At 40.3% G+C, this 20700-nt stretch overlaps 2 protein-coding genes and 1 pseudogene across 7 annotated transcripts in view; 2 read left to right on the top strand and 1 right to left on the bottom strand.

Moving 5' to 3' along the window:
• Nucleotides 1-14390, top strand: part of COX15 (cytochrome c oxidase assembly homolog COX15) — a 29329-nt gene extending 14939 nt beyond the window's left edge. Inside the window, exons 8-9 of one of the 3 annotated variants that reach the window (XM_024985622.2) lie at nt 557-670; nt 13911-14390. In XM_024985622.2, the coding sequence (XP_024841390.1) occupies nt 557-670; nt 13911-14081 (285 nt within the window). In that variant the 3' untranslated portion in view covers nt 14082-14390. Of the gene's footprint in view, nt 1-556; nt 671-1721; nt 2121-2568; nt 10626-13910 lie in introns of those variants that run through there. The other 2 variants (XM_024985623.2, NM_001076861.1) reach the window with 2 other exon arrangements.
• Nucleotides 4157-20700, bottom strand: part of ENTPD7 (ectonucleoside triphosphate diphosphohydrolase 7) — a 39146-nt gene continuing 22602 nt past the window's right edge. For 2 of the 4 annotated variants that reach the window (XM_024985883.2, XM_024985884.2), the window contains exons 8-12: nt 20398-20564; nt 16379-16703; nt 14601-14686; nt 13626-13787; nt 4157-11844 (exon numbers count right to left, since the gene is read on the bottom strand). In XM_024985883.2, the coding sequence (XP_024841651.1) occupies nt 11613-11844; nt 13626-13787; nt 14601-14686; nt 16379-16703; nt 20398-20564 (972 nt within the window). In that variant the 3' untranslated portion in view covers nt 4157-11612. The remainder of the gene's footprint in view (nt 11845-13625; nt 13788-14600; nt 14687-16378; nt 16704-20397; nt 20565-20700) is intronic. The other 2 variants (XR_009492980.1, XR_009492981.1) reach the window with 2 other exon arrangements.
• Nucleotides 16701-20402, top strand: LOC112444464 (receptor-binding cancer antigen expressed on SiSo cells-like; annotated as a pseudogene).

Below are 20700 nucleotides of genomic sequence, written 5' to 3'. Positions count from 1 at the left end.
CTCATAGCCCAGGAAAATAGTAACTCTCATGTGCTGGGGTCAGCCTTGTTTTAACAATACAGGATTAGAATAGAGATAAAATTAGGGATAAATAAGAGGATGAGATGGTTGGATGGCATCACCGACTCAATGGACATGAGTTTGGGTAAACTCCGGGAATTGGTGATGGACAGGGAGGCCTGGTGTGCTGTGGTTCATGGGGTCGCAGAGATTCCGACACGACTGAGCAACTGAACTGAATTGATGCAAAGAGTAATTTAAAACCTGAGGGCCACACCGGGCAGACACCTGCATTGGAAGGTGGGTAAGATTGCTGAGAGACAGTCAGTGTGTATAAAGTGCAGAAACTTTAAGTGGAGCCACGCCTCCATTGTACTGAAGTGGCGAGCAGAAGAGGAGCAGGGAAGAGCTTGAGTCACTAGGTGGTTCTCTGCCTGGGAGGGGAAAGTGTTTAGTAGTTACTCAGTGGATCTGGGGGAATTAGCTGTAAGGTGAGCAGAAACCAGGGGGTAGGACATTCTTTTTGGCACCTGATGAGACTCTTTCTACCCTACAGGGCATCGCTTCAGTTACTGCCGTTACAGTACTCTACTTCCTCTCCCGAAGAATTCCCCTTCCTCGAAGGACCAAGATAGCAGCCACCACTCTGCTGGCTTTGGCATATACACAGGTATAAACCACTTCTTTTGATTCTGAAGGTATCCCCAGAACAAAATTTAAAAAGAAAGGTGACAGTTCAGGATGGGGAACACATGTATACCTGTGGCAGATTCATTTTGATATTTGGCAAAACTAATACAATTATGTAAAGTTTAAAAATAAAATAAAATTTAAAAAATATTAAAAAAAAAAAAAGAAAGGTGACAGGCTAGGAGAAAATATTTATAATAGACAAAAAGATGAACAACCAGAAAATAAATAAAGGATATTAAGACACAATTCTCAAAAGAGAAATGATGAATGGCCAGTAAATATGAAAAACTCTTTAGCATCACTCATGATCAGAGAGGAACAAATTAAAGCACTGTGTGCCATTTTGTACCTGTCAGATTGGAAAAAAATGAAAAAAAAATCAGATATTGGCATGGGTATAGGAAAACATACATTTGTATGTTCTTGGTGAGAGCATGCTTTGTTATAGCTTTTTTTTGAGGGCATCTGGCAATATTTTTTGAAGTGTTAAAATGTTTAGTCCTTTGATCAACCACATTGGCTTATTTTTGCCTGCCCTGGAGATACTCTAATGCACAAAGAGCTGTTCCCAGGAAATTCATTATGGAATTACTGTGATAAGTGAAAAATTAGAAAGTACCTAAATAAACATCTATGATATAGCCATACTGTGGAATACTGTACAGTTTAAAATAATAAGATCTCAAGACATACACTGTTACATGAAAAAAAAAAGCAAATGACAGAGCAATCTACTTTTTAAAAGCTGTTAGGTTTTTCTTTAAACATGTATATAAAAATACAAGTGTGGGAAACTGGTAACAGTGGCTACCTTTGGGGAAGAGAACAGGGCTAGATGAAGGATAATTAGGGGAATTTTAGTTTTATCTAATTTGAATTTCTTTTGTTGTAAGTCTATTTCCTTGTGAAATTTTAAAATATATTCTTTGAATTTCTGAGGGGAAAGTGTGGAGGGTTTGTGTCTGGTTATCCATGCCAGTCACTTCAGTTCTGAGTGTGTGTTTCCTCCTTGCTTTTCTTTGTGACAGGTGGGCTTGGGCATTAGTACTCTGCTGATGTATGTCCCAACTCCTTTGGCTGCCACTCACCAGTCGGGCTCCCTGGCTCTGCTCAGTGTTGCCCTTTGGCTCATGAATGAACTCCGAAGAGTCCCAAAATAATTCTCAGAGGATCAGCTTCCTAGGACTGAAACTGTGCTTTTGAGAGATCATCAGAAAGCACAAGAATTTGAGCTTTTCTAAGAGGAGGACCTTGGTATACTGGGTGGTTTCCAAGTTGGTCAAGTTATTTAAATTCTTTGCCTGTTTTGGGGACAATCTACTGGATCAAGCAAGTCATTAAGTGTGGTTATGCTTAAGGTTCCTTTTTAAATCTGTTGAAAATCAGATTTAATGTAGAGAAAGAATTTTCTGTCATTTGCTTCTTAACAGGTTGTGTGTCAGTTTTCTCAAATGTTGACAAGCTGTTGGTTCTACATGCATAATCTGTTTCCTTGACCTGAGTTCTGGATTCTGCCTGAGTAGAAATTCTTACAATCTCAACTGTACTTCCATCAGGTAGAGATTCAAATGGATGGATTGGCATACCCTAACGTCAGATAGCCTTCAGCAAGAAATAGCTGTTTTCTTCCAGTGTCTTGATTTTCAAAACAGGGGAAAGCACTAACTAGTTTCTCTTGTGATAGGGCTGTTAATCATCACTACATGAGACAAATGGAGAATAGTATAAATCAATTCCTGAAAGGGTTTCCTGAGAGCCTTATGGATAAGAAAAATACAGTCTTGATGGTATAGTACCTGGACATCTCTTTGGTTATTTAAACAAAGTACTGACTAATGAATTGGTGTGATTTTGGCCTCTGTTGATATTTCACAGGGCTCTGTCTTATTATTCAACATTTTAAAATCAGCAGTTTGGATGAAGGCATCACAAAGACCATATTTGAGGATGGAGCAACCCAACATTGCTGATACAATAGATGACAATCACAAAACAGCTCCAGAGTGACATCATCAAGATGAAATTAAACCAGTCATAAGTGTAACATCTTCATTTAAATAGGTTACATAAGTTTAGGATAGAGAAAACTAGCTTCTTATCGTCTTCATCTAAAAAAATACTGAGGGACTTCAGTTGGACACAGGCTCAGTATGAACCAACCATGAGATGACACTGGTAAAAACTAGTGTTGTTTAAGATTCTATGAATAGAAGTGTCACAGCCATAGTCAGAACACCACACTGCAAGTGCTGCATTGTATTCTGGGTACTGCATGTTTTAAGGACACTCACCAGCATGTATGTATCAAGAGGCAGGAACCAGGACAGCAAGGAGTCCAGAACCCGTTTCATACCAGGAATACTTGAAAGAACTAGGAGTATTCGGCTGGAGAACATTTAGAGAGACAGCAAGAATCCTGCCCTTGACAAGTTGAAGCCCCTTCTTGCAGAAGGAATGAGCTTTCTTTGTGCTGCAGAGCTGGGAGCAGTGGGTAAAAGTTGCAGAAAGTTAGTTTTTAGTTTTGTAGAAGGTAGGAGCCACCTGGACCAAATCAGATGCCTGCTAGGGCAGGCTGGTGCAAACAGGTGAACCAGAGAGCAGGTGCCCGTCAAGGGGCTAAACCTCTGCTGAGTGCTAACCTGTTGCTGCTCTGCGGGTCCAGTTGTGAGATCTGACTTTTCAGACAAACCAAACATCCAGATTTTTATGTGAATGGTCTCAAGTTTTTTAGAACATTATGCAGGCTAAACAGATCTGGGAGCCATAAATGACGTTAAGATGTGCCCCTGTACAGCTGCTAGACTAATGATCACAGTTCCCTTTCAACTCCAGTATCCTCTGGGTTTCAGTGTGACCAACAGTGTATCATCCTCAAGTGGTTCTTAACAAAATAGAAGTAGCAGTTTGTCTTTGATTTTTTTGTTAATAAAAATCCTGGCCAGGAAACAGCTTTTGCTGTTCCCAGAAGTGGTTCCCAGCTTCTCTCACATTAGAATCTTTCAGAATCCTGACCCTAGCCTTAGCAATGATCAGTTAATTCACAATCTCTGAAAGCCATAATTAGCAAATTCCTTGGGTGATTCTGATGTGCTGACAAGTTTGGGAACCACTAGTAGCCCTAGTAGCCTACTTACGTTAGAAGTTCTGAGCAGCTTATTCCCATTCCCTCCAAATTTCCACCTCACCCTATCTCATTTATCCACTGTGTTGATACTGGTTAGTGCGCCAGCGGGGTATCACCTCTTCCAGATAGAATTCTCTAAAGAAAGACAGCTGCAGTCACTGGGCAGGTTCCCAAACTATCATCTCCTGATCCCCAAATTAAGGTTGTTCTTAGTTAATAATTGAGTCTGGAGAGGGCAGTCTGATCCAGCTCAACCATATGCTAATGATGCTATTGTTCCTTCCCCCCCCCCCCCGCCAAAAAAAAAGCATGAAATGAATTAAATAATTTCAAGTTGCAGATGTTTTACTTCATTTTTTTTTTATTAAAGATGAGTAAGTTTGGAAAAACAGATCTGATTGCATTTAGTGATATAACTTTGTTAATGCCCATCTCTAAGCTCCTGGTGAGTGGATATTATCTGAATTATTTTGTTTGCATTATTCCCAGCACCAGACACATACCACCAAATATTGTATGAATAAATGGAAAATGGATGATTACAGACTGATGTCCCAGACACTGCTTTCAAATTAAGTCATCATACCCAGAAGATGAAATGCATTTCCTTTAATATTTTCAAAAGCCAACAATTCTGTCAGTTGGTTTTAAAATACCAAAGGAAATTAAAATCCCTCGCTTTCTTAATTAATGCAGAATATCTTTTGTTTAACTTAGACAAATGCTGTCCATTGTGGCAAGGGTTATTATTAGCCACTGCCTAAAGTGATGCTGGGCTTCCCTGATGGCTTAGTGGTAAAGAATCTGCCTGCCAATGCAGGAGACTTGGGTTCAATCCCTGGGTCAGGAAGCTCCCCTGGAGAAGGAAATGGTAACTCGCTCCAGGATTCTTGCCTGGGAAATCCCATGGACAGGAGAGTCTGGCAGGCTACAGGCCATGAGGTTTGCAAGAGTCCAACAACAACTTACAACAACAAAAAGTGATGCTTGCTGCAAAGACCAACACTGATGATCACAATAGTAGGATAACCAGTTTATCTGCAGCAGTTCTTATGGTCCTGGCATGATGGTGGGTTGTATACTGGTATATATAACATATATACCCATGTCCTTGCATAAGGGACAATGCACCCCTCTCTAATATGTATTGTGTATTCTGTTCAACACTGACTTAACAGTATCAGAGTTTCAATAACTGTTCAGCAAAACTATTATTTAATGTTAAGTGTTAGAAAAACATACAAACTAAGCAACCCCCCACCCACCCAAAGTAATGCCATACAGGCAGCCTTTGGTTTTTGAAAGCAAGAAGGGAGTTTTTCATTGAGGTCGTAATAAAAAGATGCCTTTCAGCACTGCAGGATCTCATGCTCAAGGCAGATTTCATGGAGGAGACAAGGTGTATACTTAAAGGCTTCAGCTAAAGGGGGATTATAGAATAAAAATTTCAAACACAACAACAAATTCCAGAAATCAAAGTGGTTGCGATTCTTGCCTGCAGAGAAAGACTTTTACGAAGCTAATTAGGGGGCAGAGCCTTCACCACCAGCAGTTCTAACAGGCTCAACTGGCAGGTGCTCTGTAGGAGGGGCTGCTTCAGAAAGTCTCGGGGCTGCCTTACCTGAAGAAGTGGAGAGGAGTGATCAGCTGCCAGAAGACCTATGAGTGGCTGCACTACTTAAAAAGGAGAGCCTTGGCTTGCCTGAAGTCATCGTGCATGCATGGCTATACTCATCCTGGGACTCTCAAATTTTTTTTTCAACTTTGGTCGTCATAAAAATGGCAAGCAATGATTGAATACATTTTAAATGTAGAAAGCCCTTGTAGTATGGGTAATGATTCAGTTTTCCAAATTAAACAATATTATTGCTCAGACTTGCAGAGAAAGTCAACAAATGTATTCCTCCTCTGTCCCTCTAATAATGATTCAGTTTTCCAATTAAACGATATTATTGCTCAGACTTGCAGAGAAAGTCAACAAATGTATTCCTCCTTTGTCCCTCTAATAATAATAATGAGAAATAGTGAAATATTAGAGGGGGAATGAAACATAAATATTAGTATATATATACTAGTATTACATTAGTAATATATACTAATGGACTAATATAAATGAAGTCTATGCAGATATTTTAAGTCTTTTTAACAAATATTTTTTGTAATACCAACAAATCCTTGCAAGTTTGATTGACCATATGGCTCTAGTGCAGGACTATGAAATTAGCATAACCTTCATGCTTTGGAGAAGGAAATGGCAACTCACTCCAATGTTCTTGCCTGGAGAATCCTGGGGACGGGGGAGCCTGGTGGGCTGCCGTCTCTGGGGTCGCACAGAGTCGGACACGACTGAAGCGACTTAGCAGCAGCAGCAGCAGAGACTAGTTTGGGAGAATTTGAAACATCTGCTACTACTTCTACCTTAATTCTTAATTCCAATTGAAGTTTCATTGCATACCACAGAAAAAGGAAAATTAGACACTAGTTCTGAATTGGTTTGAAAGAAGTTTAAAAACAGCAAAAAGAAATGGCACACTGGGTAAGGGAGTCTAGGAACTGCCCCATAAATACAACCAAGTTCCTTAAAGTAGTTCTAATAAACATTTATACCTTAAATAACAGATGGTAAAACCATAACACGAGTTGCTTGGATATATTAACTAAAGAAGCCAGAATGGATGTACTGAAAACCTGATACTATTTCTGACAAAGTATTTCATATTTTATTCCTAAATGTGAGCAACCACAAATGAATATCAGAAACAATTATAAAGACTGAGCATGATTAGCTGCAGTCAGCTATATTATATATATTCTGTTGAAACACAGTCTTGCAAGAAGATTCTATCAATGAGCATTTCATTTGCACGTATTACTACATTCTGAGTGTCAGTTTCATCATCCATAAAACCACTGGGGTTAACAAATCTTAAGTTTCAATTTAAAAAAGCTCATTCTCTGACTGTGATTGCTTTTGGAAACTCCATTCCCACCAACCTTTATTTCATGGGTTATGAGTAAAGTAAGAGATGACCTGACCACTGATTCTTCTGGGCAGCCTGGTCTTCTAAACCAAGGGCCACAGCCCTCGTCCTGAAAGTACTCTATCACTTCTCTGCCTTTAGTTCCTTATGCCAACTGTTCTCCCTTTGGAACTGGCCTCCAATCATAGTCATAGATGAAAAACGAACCAGAGAGGGCAGGTGGCTTGCCTGGGGTTCCTGAGCTACATAATGACAAAGCCAGGGCTATAATCCATAAGCAGTGAGAAGTTACTGTACCTCAAAAATATAAATATGGACATGATAATAAATGTTAATGCCTAAAATGACTAGCTTAGCAAGTGCATGGCAGACTCAGTCAACCACATTTTGATAATCATTGCCTAAAGCCTTTGGTCATGAATTTGAGCAAACTGGGGAGATAGTGGAGGACAGAGGAGCGTAGTGTGCCACAGTCCGTGGGGTCGCAAAGAGTCAGATATGACTTAGCGACTGAACAACAAGGCCTTTGAAGTCAAAGAAAGCACTTGGGCTAAGGAGGACAGAGGCAGAATACTTTGGATAATATTGCAAGAATAAATAGAATGTTGGTGGAAAGTGATTAAAATTTCCTAGACCAAGGAAAATCAATTCAAGGAGCTGAAGTAGAGATGGTATTAAGTTGGTGCAAACTTAATTGCGGCTTTGGACCATGAGTTTTAAATCATTATAAGCTCAAACAGCTCTTTATTAATCAAAATAGGAACCATTATAATCAACACATTGTGCCAATGAGAAATAATTTGTTTATTCCTGTAGCATAAAAACCCATGCTTCAGGATTTGACAAACTCTTGGAAAGCATTTTCTGCCTCCTGCTGGTTGTGGAAGCGTTTTCCCTGCAAACAGTTGTTGAGATGCTTGAAGAAGTGGTTAGTGAGAGGTCAGGTGAATATGGTGAGATGAGGCAAAACTTTGTAGCCCAATTCGTTCCACTTCTGAAGTGTTGGTTGTGCCATGTGCAGTCAGGCATTGTTATGCAGAAGAATTGGGCCCTTTCTGTTGAGCAGTGCCTGCTGCAGGTGTTGCAGTTTTTGATGCGTCTCACTGATTTGCTGAGCATACTTTCCAGATGAAATGGTTTCTCTGGGATTCAGAAAGCTGTAGTGGATCAGACTGGCAGCAGACCACCTTTTTTTGGTGCAAGTTTGGCTTTGGGAAATGCTTTGAAGCTTCTCAGTCCAGCCACTTAGCTGGTCATCGCTGGTTGTCATATAAAATCCACTTTTTGTCGCACATCACAGTACAATTGAGAAATGGTTCGTTGTTGTTGCACAGAATAAGAGAAGACAACACTTTAAAATGACAATTTTTGATTTGTGGTCAGCTCATGAGGCACCCACTTATTGAGCTTTTTCACCTTTCCAATTTGCTGCCAGTGCCAAATGCCAAACCATACAATGGCTGACGTTGAGTTCTTCAGTAACTTCTCGTGTAGTTGTAAGAGGATCAGCTTCGACGATCCTCTCAACTGGTCGCTGTCTTCCAGTGGCCAGCCACTGTGCTCCTCATCTTTAAGTCTCTGGTTTCCTTTGCACAATTTCTTGAACCACCACTCCACTCTACATTCGTTAGCAGTTCCTGGGCCAAATGCATTGCTGATGGTGCAAGTTGTCTCTGCTGTTTTACAACTCATTTTCAACTTGAATAAAAGAATTGCTCCAATTTGCTTTTTTGTCTAACATCATTTCCCTAGTTTAAAATAAATATAAACAGCAAGTAATAAGTCATTATCAAAAAAACAAAGCAAAAAATGTGCATTAAAATAACATAACCATATTTAAGAATGTATTTCAATATCAAACAGCAAATTTCAAAAATGCAAAACCGCAATTACTTTTGCACCAACCCAATAAAATTTGGATTAGAATTAACTGCAACTTAAGTGAATGTAATGTCAAATAATTAGGTGATAAGAATAATTCATGATAAGAATTCAGAAAAGTGATGGGTTGTGCCTGCATAAAGAATCATAAGCCTTACTCCTATAAACCACTGACTAAATTTTGATACTTCTGACCTATTAAAACACTAAAATAGTTCAGGTTTGCTGTTACTGTTGTAAGGAAGATTGCTTGGCAAGACTCAAAGAAACTAGTGGAATGTGAATTTTATAGAATCATAATCATTTTCACATGAAAACCACTCAGAATGCAGAAATGCAAATAGATACCTTGAAAAACTGAGGGCAAAAAGAGGGTTAAAAGATAAGGCTGTGTGACTCTATGCAAGAATATTTCATTTTGAGAAAGCAATATATAGAAGTTATTGGCCCTCACCATTTATCCTCAGCGAGGGATAAATTGCTTCTGTTTCTAGTGAATAAGATTTCCTTTAAAATTTTTAATTGGGAGCAATGGAAGAAGCACAGGAGCCAGAACCAAGAGCAAATACTCTTTTTCTGAGGGGTATGACAAAAACTTGTCCTCATTTTTATACCATGGAACTCAGATGCCTTATTCATTATAATAAAACCTAGATAATATTAAAATAATAAACATGATAAAATACACTAAAAAAATCAGACTAAATTAAGAATAAGAAATACATTTATATGGAAAAAATGATAAAACAGGTATCCTGAGTTTCTCAATTATAAAAAGAACAATACCAATCTGAAAGGTTGTCATGATGATTAAAATAACATACATAAAATTATTAATGGAGTGTCTGGTACACAATCAGTGCTTTGCAAATGGTAGTTATTATCATCATAACCAGGATGAAGAATAACTTAATAAGAGCTTTCAAATTGGACTGATCACTGCCTCCTCCATGCTTCAATTTCATTCTGAGCACACAAATGTGATCACTGTTAGCCAGCTAGCTAGGTAGCTTTGGAGAAGATCATTGAGTAGATCCCACAAGAAAGTAAGAAAACCAAAAATGGCATTTGGAAACAAAGGTGAGGGAAAAGAGTTACCTGAGTAGGCAATGGCTAGCAAAAACATACTATGATGTTATTTATAAGCAGCATTCATAAAGCAAGGGCTCGCTCACAGTACAGACACAAAGATAAGAAGTCAAAGAAAATCAAGGCAACTTAGAACTCTTAAAAATTAAACTGCTGAAACATAAGCCCTAATGAAAAATTAAAAGTTCTTCCAAAGGAACCTGTAAGACTCTGCTGGATCCATTTTTATCTAATTTGAAAACTATTCAAGACTCATCATCTTTTCACCTACTTTAAGTATACTTACTTTCATCTCAGTTTATTTCCAGGAGGATCTGGATTTATTTTTCTTGGTTTTATGAAGCACTTAACTCCTTTCTACTCTCAGTATGAAATTTATTTTTTAAGAATTCCACTTTTTTTCCTTTAAAGTCAAGGACTTTTCCCTTACTCTTGTAATCCTAGAACTCAAAGCTGACAAAGAAAGAAAACTATTTTAACTGTGGGAGCATATTCTTAAGCAGGACATTTAAGGCTACACAGAGTAAAGATTAAAGTATAAAGAAGGTTCCATGGGGGATGAAAAAAAAATCCTTGTGCAATTTAAAGGCTAAATGCAGAGAGGAAGCAAAGATCCTGAAGGGCAGTGGATAAAAATGTAATTACTATGGCTTTTCCCCTGTCCCCATTAATGGAAATGCTGTTTATGACTGAGAAATCTCTTAGGAAATATTCTGAAAGTTGCCAGGTGGATTATTAACAGATTTATCTGTCTATTCCAAAGTTTGTGATTTGCTTCTTTTCAAATATTCCAAGAGCCCAACTGAGAAAACTACTATTTCTCAGAAAAACATTAATAAATAAGAGCTTGGATTTTATTGCCTTGGCCCGCTCTCCTGATACTGTTCTTTCTTTAAAAACAACCCAAATGCATCCCTTCCCAAACTACATATTGATCTTAGCAGTGAAATAAAAGAACTCTTGAATCTTCCCATGTAAGGACTTGTAAAAACAAGCCAAGAGGACAGTGACCAGACAAATCCAGGTCCCCAATCCCCATCCCAGTTTCTCCATCCCTACAAGCACCCTTAAGGCTCAAAAGAAAAATTAATGCCCAAACAGCTTCGGAGCCACAGAGACATGGAAAAATTTTCAATTCGGGTCATATGAGGCATCAGAAAATATGTTGGTAAAATCTTCACTGGACCATTCATTTAGAAAGGGTTCTAACCTTTTAAAATCTAACTAATATCAGCAACAGGATGTCAGGGATCTTGAGCCACATTCACAGTGGCTTCTTTGTCGAGTAAGCAAAGAAGTTGTGTTATTTTGGTTGCCTGGAAATTCTTATCCGTTCTGCTGATCTGCAAAAATCTTGGATCCCTATTAAAGGCTGTGGATCTCCACATAAATGATATCTCTGTTACAGAGAAAGAAGGGGCTGCTGCACTTGGTAGAATGTCTTCAGCTTTGAATCAGATGCTCCAAGTTTGGTTTCAGCTAGGCTTTCAGCATGCCCAATGCTGAACTTCATGCTTAAAGCAAGGGGAGAAAAGTCTCGATCCCAGGAGCACACCAGATCTCTCAGATAAAGAAGTAGAAGCATGCTTCAATTGGACTAAAGTTGGTCCCCTTTGTTAGCACCAGTCTCTCATTTAGTTCTTCACAGGTTAAATTACAGCTTCTCTTCAGAGAAGAGGACCTGGATATTGAGAAGGAATTAAAGTAGATATTGAAGTAGAAATTCCAAGGCCAAATATCCACAAAGTCAGGCAAAGCAGCATCTGAGGCCAGTACCAGAAAGTGGTGGAATTCAATGGGCAGCAATTCTGGGGTATTCGAACTTTCCTTGAACCTGCCCAGCCTCATGGCCCGACCTGTACCCCAATCATGGGTACCACCTCCTCGATCCACAGCAAGTTCAATGGGGCTGAGGCTCGAGTTTGTCTGTGGTGAATCCGACGTAGCCGCAGAAGGTACAGGATGATGGCCAGTAGCACCACCAGGATACAGGCGAAGAAGAGATAGTGGTTGTAGACGAAGGAGAGACGGAACCAGTTACCATGGGCCTGTCGGACACCTTCCTGCCGTAGATCCCTAAATAAGAAATTGAAGGTGGAAAGAATTGTTAGTTTCAGAGAGAAATATTTATGCCAATTTAAAAGGTCCATTGGTTTTATCCCATTTATTCCATCCATGCAAACATGCTATAATACCAGCTCCACAGAGCAAGCAAAGCTGAAACATGTCCCCAAGCCCAGATTCCTCCTGTATCTTCCTTTCCCTGGCCTAGAGGAAGCCTCTACCCCTTCTAAAATCAGGAGACAAAATGAGAAGCCAAAAAAGTGAATAGGAAGACAAGACTGGTCATCTGTAAAATGTCTTAACAGTGACCCCATACCACCTCAGCCTACACAGTTGGTAAATACGGTCCTAATGAGAATAGGGTGGCCCCTGAACCTATTCAAGAAATCAGAGTATATCTAAGTATTTAAAAAAAGTTGCTATGCTTCCTGAGAGTTTAGGATATATCTAGAGAAAGATGTCACTTCACAAATTGTAATCTGAAGAAAAAAGAGGGACATGTAAACCTAAATGCAATGGTCCGTCTGTCTAAAAGAGAAGCTCTTCTCTTGTAGTCCAAACACCCAATCCATTTTCATTCTGTTTGACCTGCAGTGTTTTTTTAAAAATGTGAATCTCCAAACAGAAAGACTACATATAAAATGTGGACTTCTGGCTTCTGTTGATCAAAGAGAGCTGGGAGATACTGGGACAGCACTTCTGCATGACAGTTATCAGCCTTTTATTTGGGGCACATGCTCTCCAGTTTCCCACTTCTCTCACTCACCTGGCTTGTGACAGTATTGAGTTTAAAGAAACAGGCACCAAAGATTAAGAGTTCATCTGAAATAGTCCAGAAGAGAGAGCACCTAAAAATGATCCCAAATATCTTATGGTACATAAGAGCAAGACATCCCCGAAATGCATCTCATGTCCTTTGTTCTGGCCCACCCAAAAGCCATCCAAGTCAATGACATGATCTCGAGAGTGACTTTGGCCACCAAGAAAGACTGCTGTATAGGAATAGCACACACTGGTTCTTTAGTCAAATGTGAGATCAAATCAGTCAACCCTAAAGGAAATCAGTCCTGAATATTCATTGGAAGGACTGATGCTGATGCTGAAGCTCCAGTACTTTGATGCAAAAAGCCAACTCATTGGAAAAGACCCTGATGCTGGGAAATAAGGCAGGAGGAGAAGAGGATGACACAGGACAAGACGGTTGGATGCCATCGCTGACTCAATGGACATGAGTTTGAGCAAGTTCTGGGAGATGGTGAAAGAGAAGTCTGGCATACTGCAGTCCATGGGGTCACAAACAGTCGGACACAACTGAATGAACAACGAGTCAGATACAGTTTCAGAGTAACTTTAGTTCATCAGTCAGTATCTTAGAAGTTGTTTGTAAGAACTCAATTATAAAGACTGATTTGTTGTAGATAAATAAAATTGAATTCCTGGGAATTCCCTGGCAGTCCAGTGGTTAGGACTTGACGCTTTCACTGCCAAGGACAGGGCGTGGGTTGGATCCCTGGTTACTAAGATCCCACAAGTCATGCAGCACGGCAGGGGAAAAAGTAAAAAAATTACTGAATTCCTGACATTACAAAGAAGAACAGACTCCAGACCAATAATTCTCAAGACTTCCTTCTGTTTCAACATATGTGGTAAGTAACAGCAGTTTCACATGGCAGTAATAAGGGGAATTTGGATGTTTTTTGTTTCTCTTTTTGAGGAAGCAGTCACTTAAGAAACCTATTTTGAGGCACCAACTACCATCCTCTAAGCTCAAGATGCTTGGTCAGTCCACTTACCTGAGTGGTAAGAAGCGTGTTTTATACAGAATGGCTCCCAGCGTCCACTGAACCTCTCGGTCATAGACCAGCTGTGCTGTCTGCAGATTTGGATAGTCATAGGGAAAATGGAACCCTTCATGAAGAACTTGGTACATCCAAGCTGACTTAAAACACTGATATCTGTGTGAAAAAATAATTTTTTAAAGAAAGAAAAAGAAAAAAAAAAACCTAATGCTTTATGCATATTCTCACTAAAATGTCAAAAAGACCCTTCTCTCCCCATTTCACCTTCCTCACCTCCAGGTGGAGCCAAATCTGAGCCTACCTTATCTTCAAGTTGACCACAAAAGGGAGGCACACCTTCAAGCAAGGCCACAACGCTACTGTGACTGTTTTTCTTTTGCTTTCTTTTTTTCCCTAACAACCTTTACCTTCAGAGAGCATGCTGAAACATCTACAAATGTAATTATATGACGTTTGGCTTCAAAAGAGCCAATCTGTGGGGTAGGAAAATAGGGCTGAGGAGTTGACAGCTGATAGGAGAGAAGCTGGGTGATAGGTACTCAGGAGCTCATTATACTGTTCTATTTTCGTTTATGTTTAAAATTTTTAACTAAAACATTTACCAAATGGGAGGACTGAGGAGCCAAACTGGCAAAATATTGATATTTATTGTAGCTAGGTGACAGCTATATATGTGTTTTGTTACTGTTCTACTTTTCTGCATGTTTGACATTTTAATCAAAATGTAAAAATAAAAAGACCACCGCTTTTGATTTCAAACCACTTGGAAAGAACACTTTTTGGTAACCACCAGTTTGTTTTCCTTGAAAGGAAGTTCACTGTTTTGGCCTCTACCCTTCAGAAAATCAAAATCTAAAATAACCAAATTCTCTTCCAATGTAAATCCAATCTGTACTATTACTCACTCACTCTCATTCATTGTTCATACATTTTAAGGCCACACCTAAAGGAGAAAAGGAAGTTACTTACTTGAGTCGATGCTCATCTGCATGTGATGAAAAGAGGCCATTCTTGAATCTCTGAGTGAGTACTGACCAAGCCATGCCACAGTAATCCTGGAACAAACACAGAGAAATGATGCAACACGAAATGGGAGGTAAACTCTGTAATTCCCCTACAGTCAGTTTTCCATTTCCAAAGTTACTTGTGGGTTATTAGTTAACAGGAAAACAGAAATGGTATATTCAGTCATTTAACACTGTGCCAGGTCCTGGGCAAGGCTAGTCCTTGAACTCAGGCCACTAGGTGACTTGAGTGGCCTAGGAATACTCCTTTTTATTCCTATTGCCCCCATGTCCATACAAAGCCAGCCTGACATGGCTCCTGAGCCTCTTAGGCTTTAGAGATGGGTAAGGTTAGGACCGGGAGTAGCAACATCAAAAGCCAAAGACAGCTTCATTCTACCCTATATAGGACTGACATGAACAAGTCAAACAGATGGAACAGAATGGTCAAAAATCTATCACTGGCCTGTCTCCTTGTAATTCTCACCAAAGGAATCATTCCTTTTGGTTTGTTTAATAAACTAGTACTTCCTGAATGTCTACTTTGTGCCAGGTGGCTCTAGCAGTGAATAAAACAAAAATTTCTATTTTTATGAAGCTTACCTTCTAGTGGTGGGGGGCAGACAATAACCAAATATATATGCATGCATACATACATATACACACATACATACAAAGAGTGTGTTAGATAACATAAGTGCTCATGGGAAAGATAATAAGCAGGAAAGGGAAAAGGGTAATATTGGGGAGGGCCACAATTCTGCATAGGATGGCCAAGGAAGATGTCACTGGGAAGATAACAGTTGAGTCAAGGTTAAAAAAAAAAAGAAAATTGTCTTTACCCTGAGAAAGAGAACATATTAAGCCACTAGCAGTTTGGGCAAGTAATAACTTGAGTCCTACTATGGTGTTCAAGGGAAAAGGATTTGAAGAAATTTTAAAATGAGAGAAAGACTCAGGCCATGGACAGTTAGGGAATGTTGGAAAGGCAAGTAAATATGACGGTATTCCTGGAGGCTGGAGAGGAAAAGGCAAATACAAACCAGGCTTTCCTCAATATGTCTTAGGGACTGCCTTTAGGGAACAGAACAGTACATATACTACATATATTATTTCTTATACTAAGCCCTTATACTAACAGAAATTGAAGAAGACAGAGGGAGATAATAAAAAATATGGGAGGACAGATCTCCCCATAAGTTTTTCTGCTAAAAGAGAAAAATATACAAAAATGAAAAAGAGACGAGTCCAAATTGAACAGGAATTGTGGAATGCTAGCTAAACTTTTACCTGTCCATACTGGCCTCTTAAAAGCTCAAGGTAAGAAAACGAAAGTGGACTTGCCCACCTGTGTGACATCATCTCCAAAAGCATTTACACCTGGGAACACCCAGTAAGGGGAAAATATCTGGAGACCACACTTTGTCCACAAAGATTAGACAAGACTATTGGCAAGCTGGAGGAAAAACCATTAGCCACCATGACAATATTAGATCTGGGTGATAATTTTGGTAACTGGACATCCATGGAGACCTAAGATTAATTAATTAGCAGGCAGTAGAGCATAGCAAGTTACTTCTCTAAGTTCACCTCCTCATCTGTAAAATAAGTGCTCACAGGGCTCCTGCCAAGAAGCCAGTGAGATCACACATGCAAAGCCGTTTGCACAGTGTCTGGTACAAAGTTAGGCATCCAATAAATGGCTGCTGCCAGCATGAGTCATTTTTATTATTAATAATGTACCTGAGCAGCCTTGGCAAATGTTGGCCCATGGTAGCGGCCACCGATGCGCAACACATCCTCTGTACAGTAAAAGAACTCGGAGAAACCATAGAACTCGCTGTTGTTGAAGTCAATGGGCGACTGGTAGATGCCGTTCAGTGAGGCCTGGCTGGTGTTGGAGCGAGCCAGCAGGGGGCTCAGCATGGCCCCACAAGCCGCCCAGTCCCCTCGTCCTCGGACATGCAGGACCTGACTGTTCCTTTCCACCACATCTGTGAGTCCCACAGGCAGGCAGGGATCCAGAAAAGGATTGTCAGGACTCAGACCTGTCTTGTGGCCTAGCAACCTGTCACAATGACAAAAACAAACAAAACACATCACAACTGCACCCAGCTTCCTTGAAGATGCTTCCCAGACGTCTTGTTATTCTACATGACAGCCCTAAACACAAGGATGAGCATTACCACTTAGTTGCATCACATGAACTTTTAAATTATGCAAATTCAATTTAGAAAAAGAAAGAGAAATATGGCAGTGATTTTGTTCACTTTTTCAGTCAACACACATATTTCCCAATATATAGTGAAACTGGAGATGTGAATCTGCTATTCTCCATCTGGTGTTCATTACCACTCGCCTCTTAAAAGTGAAAAGATTTCACCGTGCTGATCACAGTTCTAATGTTTTGAGAGACAACTGGGAGGAGGTGAAGTGGGAAGGGCTGAGGACTGTCCTGAGGACAGTCCATGGCAGTGGTGCAGTGGCGATGGATGGCAACAGTGACCGAGGGCATGCCCAGCTCTGCGGGGGAGAGAAGGCCAAGTTTTGATGCCCACCATGGCCATCACACAGCTCTGGTTATTTCAAGTCTCTACTTGTCTAGCAATAAGAGATTAATATGCAGATCTGGCCAAAGGTGGAAATTAAGTGCAGACCAAATACAACTGTAGTTTGCCAAATACAGTGAACTACTCATCAATTCCTAAGACAACTGTGGGTGAAGATGCACACACACGTGTAAAGGCCAAAAGACGGAATGGGAATGTGGCAACACAACAAAATGCTTTGGAACAAGTGGAGCCTGTTTTGAGGATGTGACACCACCTATAAGGAAAGCTCAGGGAATTATCACAAAGAGAAAGAAACATCGAGTTTTAACATCGCAGGAAGCACACATTCCTCTATACATGAGCAGCTTCACAAGATGAGTAATCAGTCTTCTGGATTAGGTAACTTAGATACATAATGAGAAAAAACTTACACGTGAGAAGATGATGCAAGCCTGTTCTGAAGCAGCAGAAAACAGCAGGCAGATATAAAGGAGGAGCAAAACAACACAGGAAGAAAATGGAAAAGGAAGCACAGAAGCTAATGAAGAAGGACCAAAACAAAATTGGCGTGAAACTTTCATAGTAATTGTTCTTCAGATACCACAGTGCTAATGGGAGCCATCTGAGCTCTAGGCCAAGCAACATTTGTACGGAGGCCTGGATATGTAAGAGTATCTTCAGAACACACACTGCTGGATTTTAATGCATTCATCAATCATCCGAATAACAGACTTCTCCCAAAGCACCTTGAACTCTTAGGAGCTGAGACTTAGAAAAACGAAAAAGACTGGAGACAATATTTTGTCTAACACGCTCCCTGTATAAGACAATTGACTGCTGTAGAGAAATTATTATAAATGGGATACACCAGTACCTTTCAAGCTATTGTTTCCAGCTAAACAAATGGGGGTGAATAGTTTCATGGTGGAAAAGAACTCTGTTCTCTATTATGCTGTCCTTTAATGTGCATGATGATACAAAGAATTATAAATACTAAAAACCCCACAACTATATGTATCAGATCAGATCAGAACAGATCAGTCACTCAGTCGTGTCCGACTCTTTGCGACCCCATGAATCACAGCATGCCAGGCCTCCCTGTCCCTCACCAACTCCCGGAGTTCACTCAGACTCACGTCCATCGAGTCAGTGATGCCATCCAGCCATCTCATCCTCTGTCGTCCCCTTCTCCTCCTGCCCCCAATCCCTCCCAGCATCAGTCTTTTCCAATGAGTCGACTCTTAGCATGAGGTGGCCAAAGTACTGGAGTTTCAGCTTGAGCATCATTCCTTCCAAAGAAATCCCAGGGCTGATCTCCTTCAGAATGGACTGGTTGGATCTCCTTGCAGTCCAAGGGACTCTCAAGAGTCTTCTCCAACACCACAGTTCAAAAGCATCAATTCTTCGGCGCTCAGCCTTCTTCACAGTCCAACTCTCACATCCATACATGACCACAGGAAAAACCATAGCCTTGACTAGACGAACCTTTGTTGGCAAAGTAATGTCTCTGCTTTTGAATATACCATCTAGGTTGGTCATAACTTTTCTTCCAAGGAGCAAGCATCTTTTAATTTCATGGCTGCAGTCACCATCTGTAGTGATTTTGGAGCCCCAGAAAAATAAAGTCTGACACTGTTTCCACTGTTTCCCCATCTATTTCCCATTAAGTGGTGGGACCGGATGTCATGATCTTAGTTTTCTGAATGTTGAGCTTTAAGCCAACTTTTTCACTCTCCTCTTTCACTTTCATCAAGAGGCTTTTGAGTTCCTCTTCACTTTCTGCCCTAAGGGTGGTGCCATCTGCATATCTGAGGTTATTGATATTTCTCCTGGCAATCTTGATTCCAGCTTGTGTTTCTTCCAGTCCAGCGTTTCTCATGATGTGCTCTGCATAGAAGTTAAATAAACAGGGTGACAATATACAGCCTTGACGAACTCCTTTTCCTATTTGGAACCAGTCTGTTGTTCCATGTCCAGTTCTAACTGTTGCTTCCTGACCTGCATACAAATTTCTCAAGAGGCAGATCAGGTGGTCTGGTATTCCCATCTCTTGAAGAATTTTCCACAGTTTATTGTGATCCACACAGTCAAAGCCTTTGGCATAGTCAATAAAGCAGAAATAGATGTTTTTCTGGAACTCTCTTGCTTTTTATATGATCCAGCGGATGTTGGCAATTTGATCTCTGGTTCCTCTTCCTTTTCTAAAACCAGCTTGAACATCAGGAAGTTCACGGTTCACATACTGCTGAAGCCTGGCTTGGAGAATTTTGAGCTTTCCTTTACTAGCGTGTGAGATGACTGCAATTGTGCAGTAGTTTGAGCATTCTTTGGCATTGCCTTTCTTTGGGATTGGAATGAAAACTGATCTTTTCCAGTCCTGTGGCCACTGCTGAGTTTTCCAAATTTGCTGGCATATTGAGTGCAGCACTTTCACAGCATCATCTTTCAAGATTTGGAATAGCTCAACTAGAATCCCATCACTTCCACTAGCTTTGTTCGTAGTGATGCTTTCTAAGGCCCACTTGACTTCACATTCCAGGATGTCTGGCTCTAGGTCAGTGATCACACCATCGTGATTATCTGGGTCGTGAAGATCTTTTTTGTATGGTTTAAATACTTTATCTGGCACACAAATGAAGAATCAGTGATCCATGCAGTGCTGGAGGAAAAAGTGTCTACTCTGAACTTAAAGAGAATATTTTATGCACGCTATGGAATCTTTAAGTCCGATGTCAAATGCAACTCACTGTAATTCGGCAAACAGGTTCTGAGCACTTCCACGTGGAAGAAACTTCTAGAAGCTATGTTATACTACACAATTTAAATTAATGACTTAATTGAGCTCAATTATCCTGTGATGCCATGTCTGAAGATGGGCACTTCAATAAGACACTGTGCTTTTCTAAGTCCTAATAACAAAGATTAGAAGGCACTCCGATGAAGATCAAGTGGGACTGCTAATAGACATGCTCCAAGAGACAGTGATGGACAGGGAAGCCTGGTGTGCTGCATGCAGTCCATGGGGTCACAAAGAGTTGGGCACAACTGAGTGACTGAACAACACAAAGCTACCCCACTGGCAGGGCTGGTGAGGAAGGAGGAAGCAAGGACATGTCTATTAATATCTTGGTAGGATGTAACCATTTCTCCCAAATATCTGCAGCCTGACAACATTCTATTTCAGAATCACAGATCCCATGTCAAGCATACCTGTTCTTGTTAAGAGTTTCATTCAATACAAGATCTTCATAGCGCTGCCGGGCAAAGTTGCCCCCAAAACCCAGAAAGGTCGTGACGTAAACCCTATACACGTGTTCAGTGTGTTGCACGTCACAGCCCAGGTTGAACTCAGCCAGCAAGATCTTGGCAGCTTCTTCCTGCAATATGATGTAAAAGAAATTCTAGTTTTGGTTGATTTTAGCAAGGTATGACACTGCTAATACACCAGGTTTCATTTGCTATGACTACTCTTTAAGACATTTTGTATTAATAGCATTCTTTCATCTTCATAGA

Source organism: Bos taurus, chromosome 26 (assembly GCF_002263795.3).
Source record: "Bos taurus isolate L1 Dominette 01449 registration number 42190680 breed Hereford chromosome 26, ARS-UCD2.0, whole genome shotgun sequence".
In the NCBI taxonomy this organism is placed as follows: Eukaryota; Metazoa; Chordata; class Mammalia; order Artiodactyla; family Bovidae; genus Bos; species Bos taurus.
Note: the sequence above shows the minus strand (reverse complement) of the source record. Positions and strands in the feature narration are given on the sequence as shown.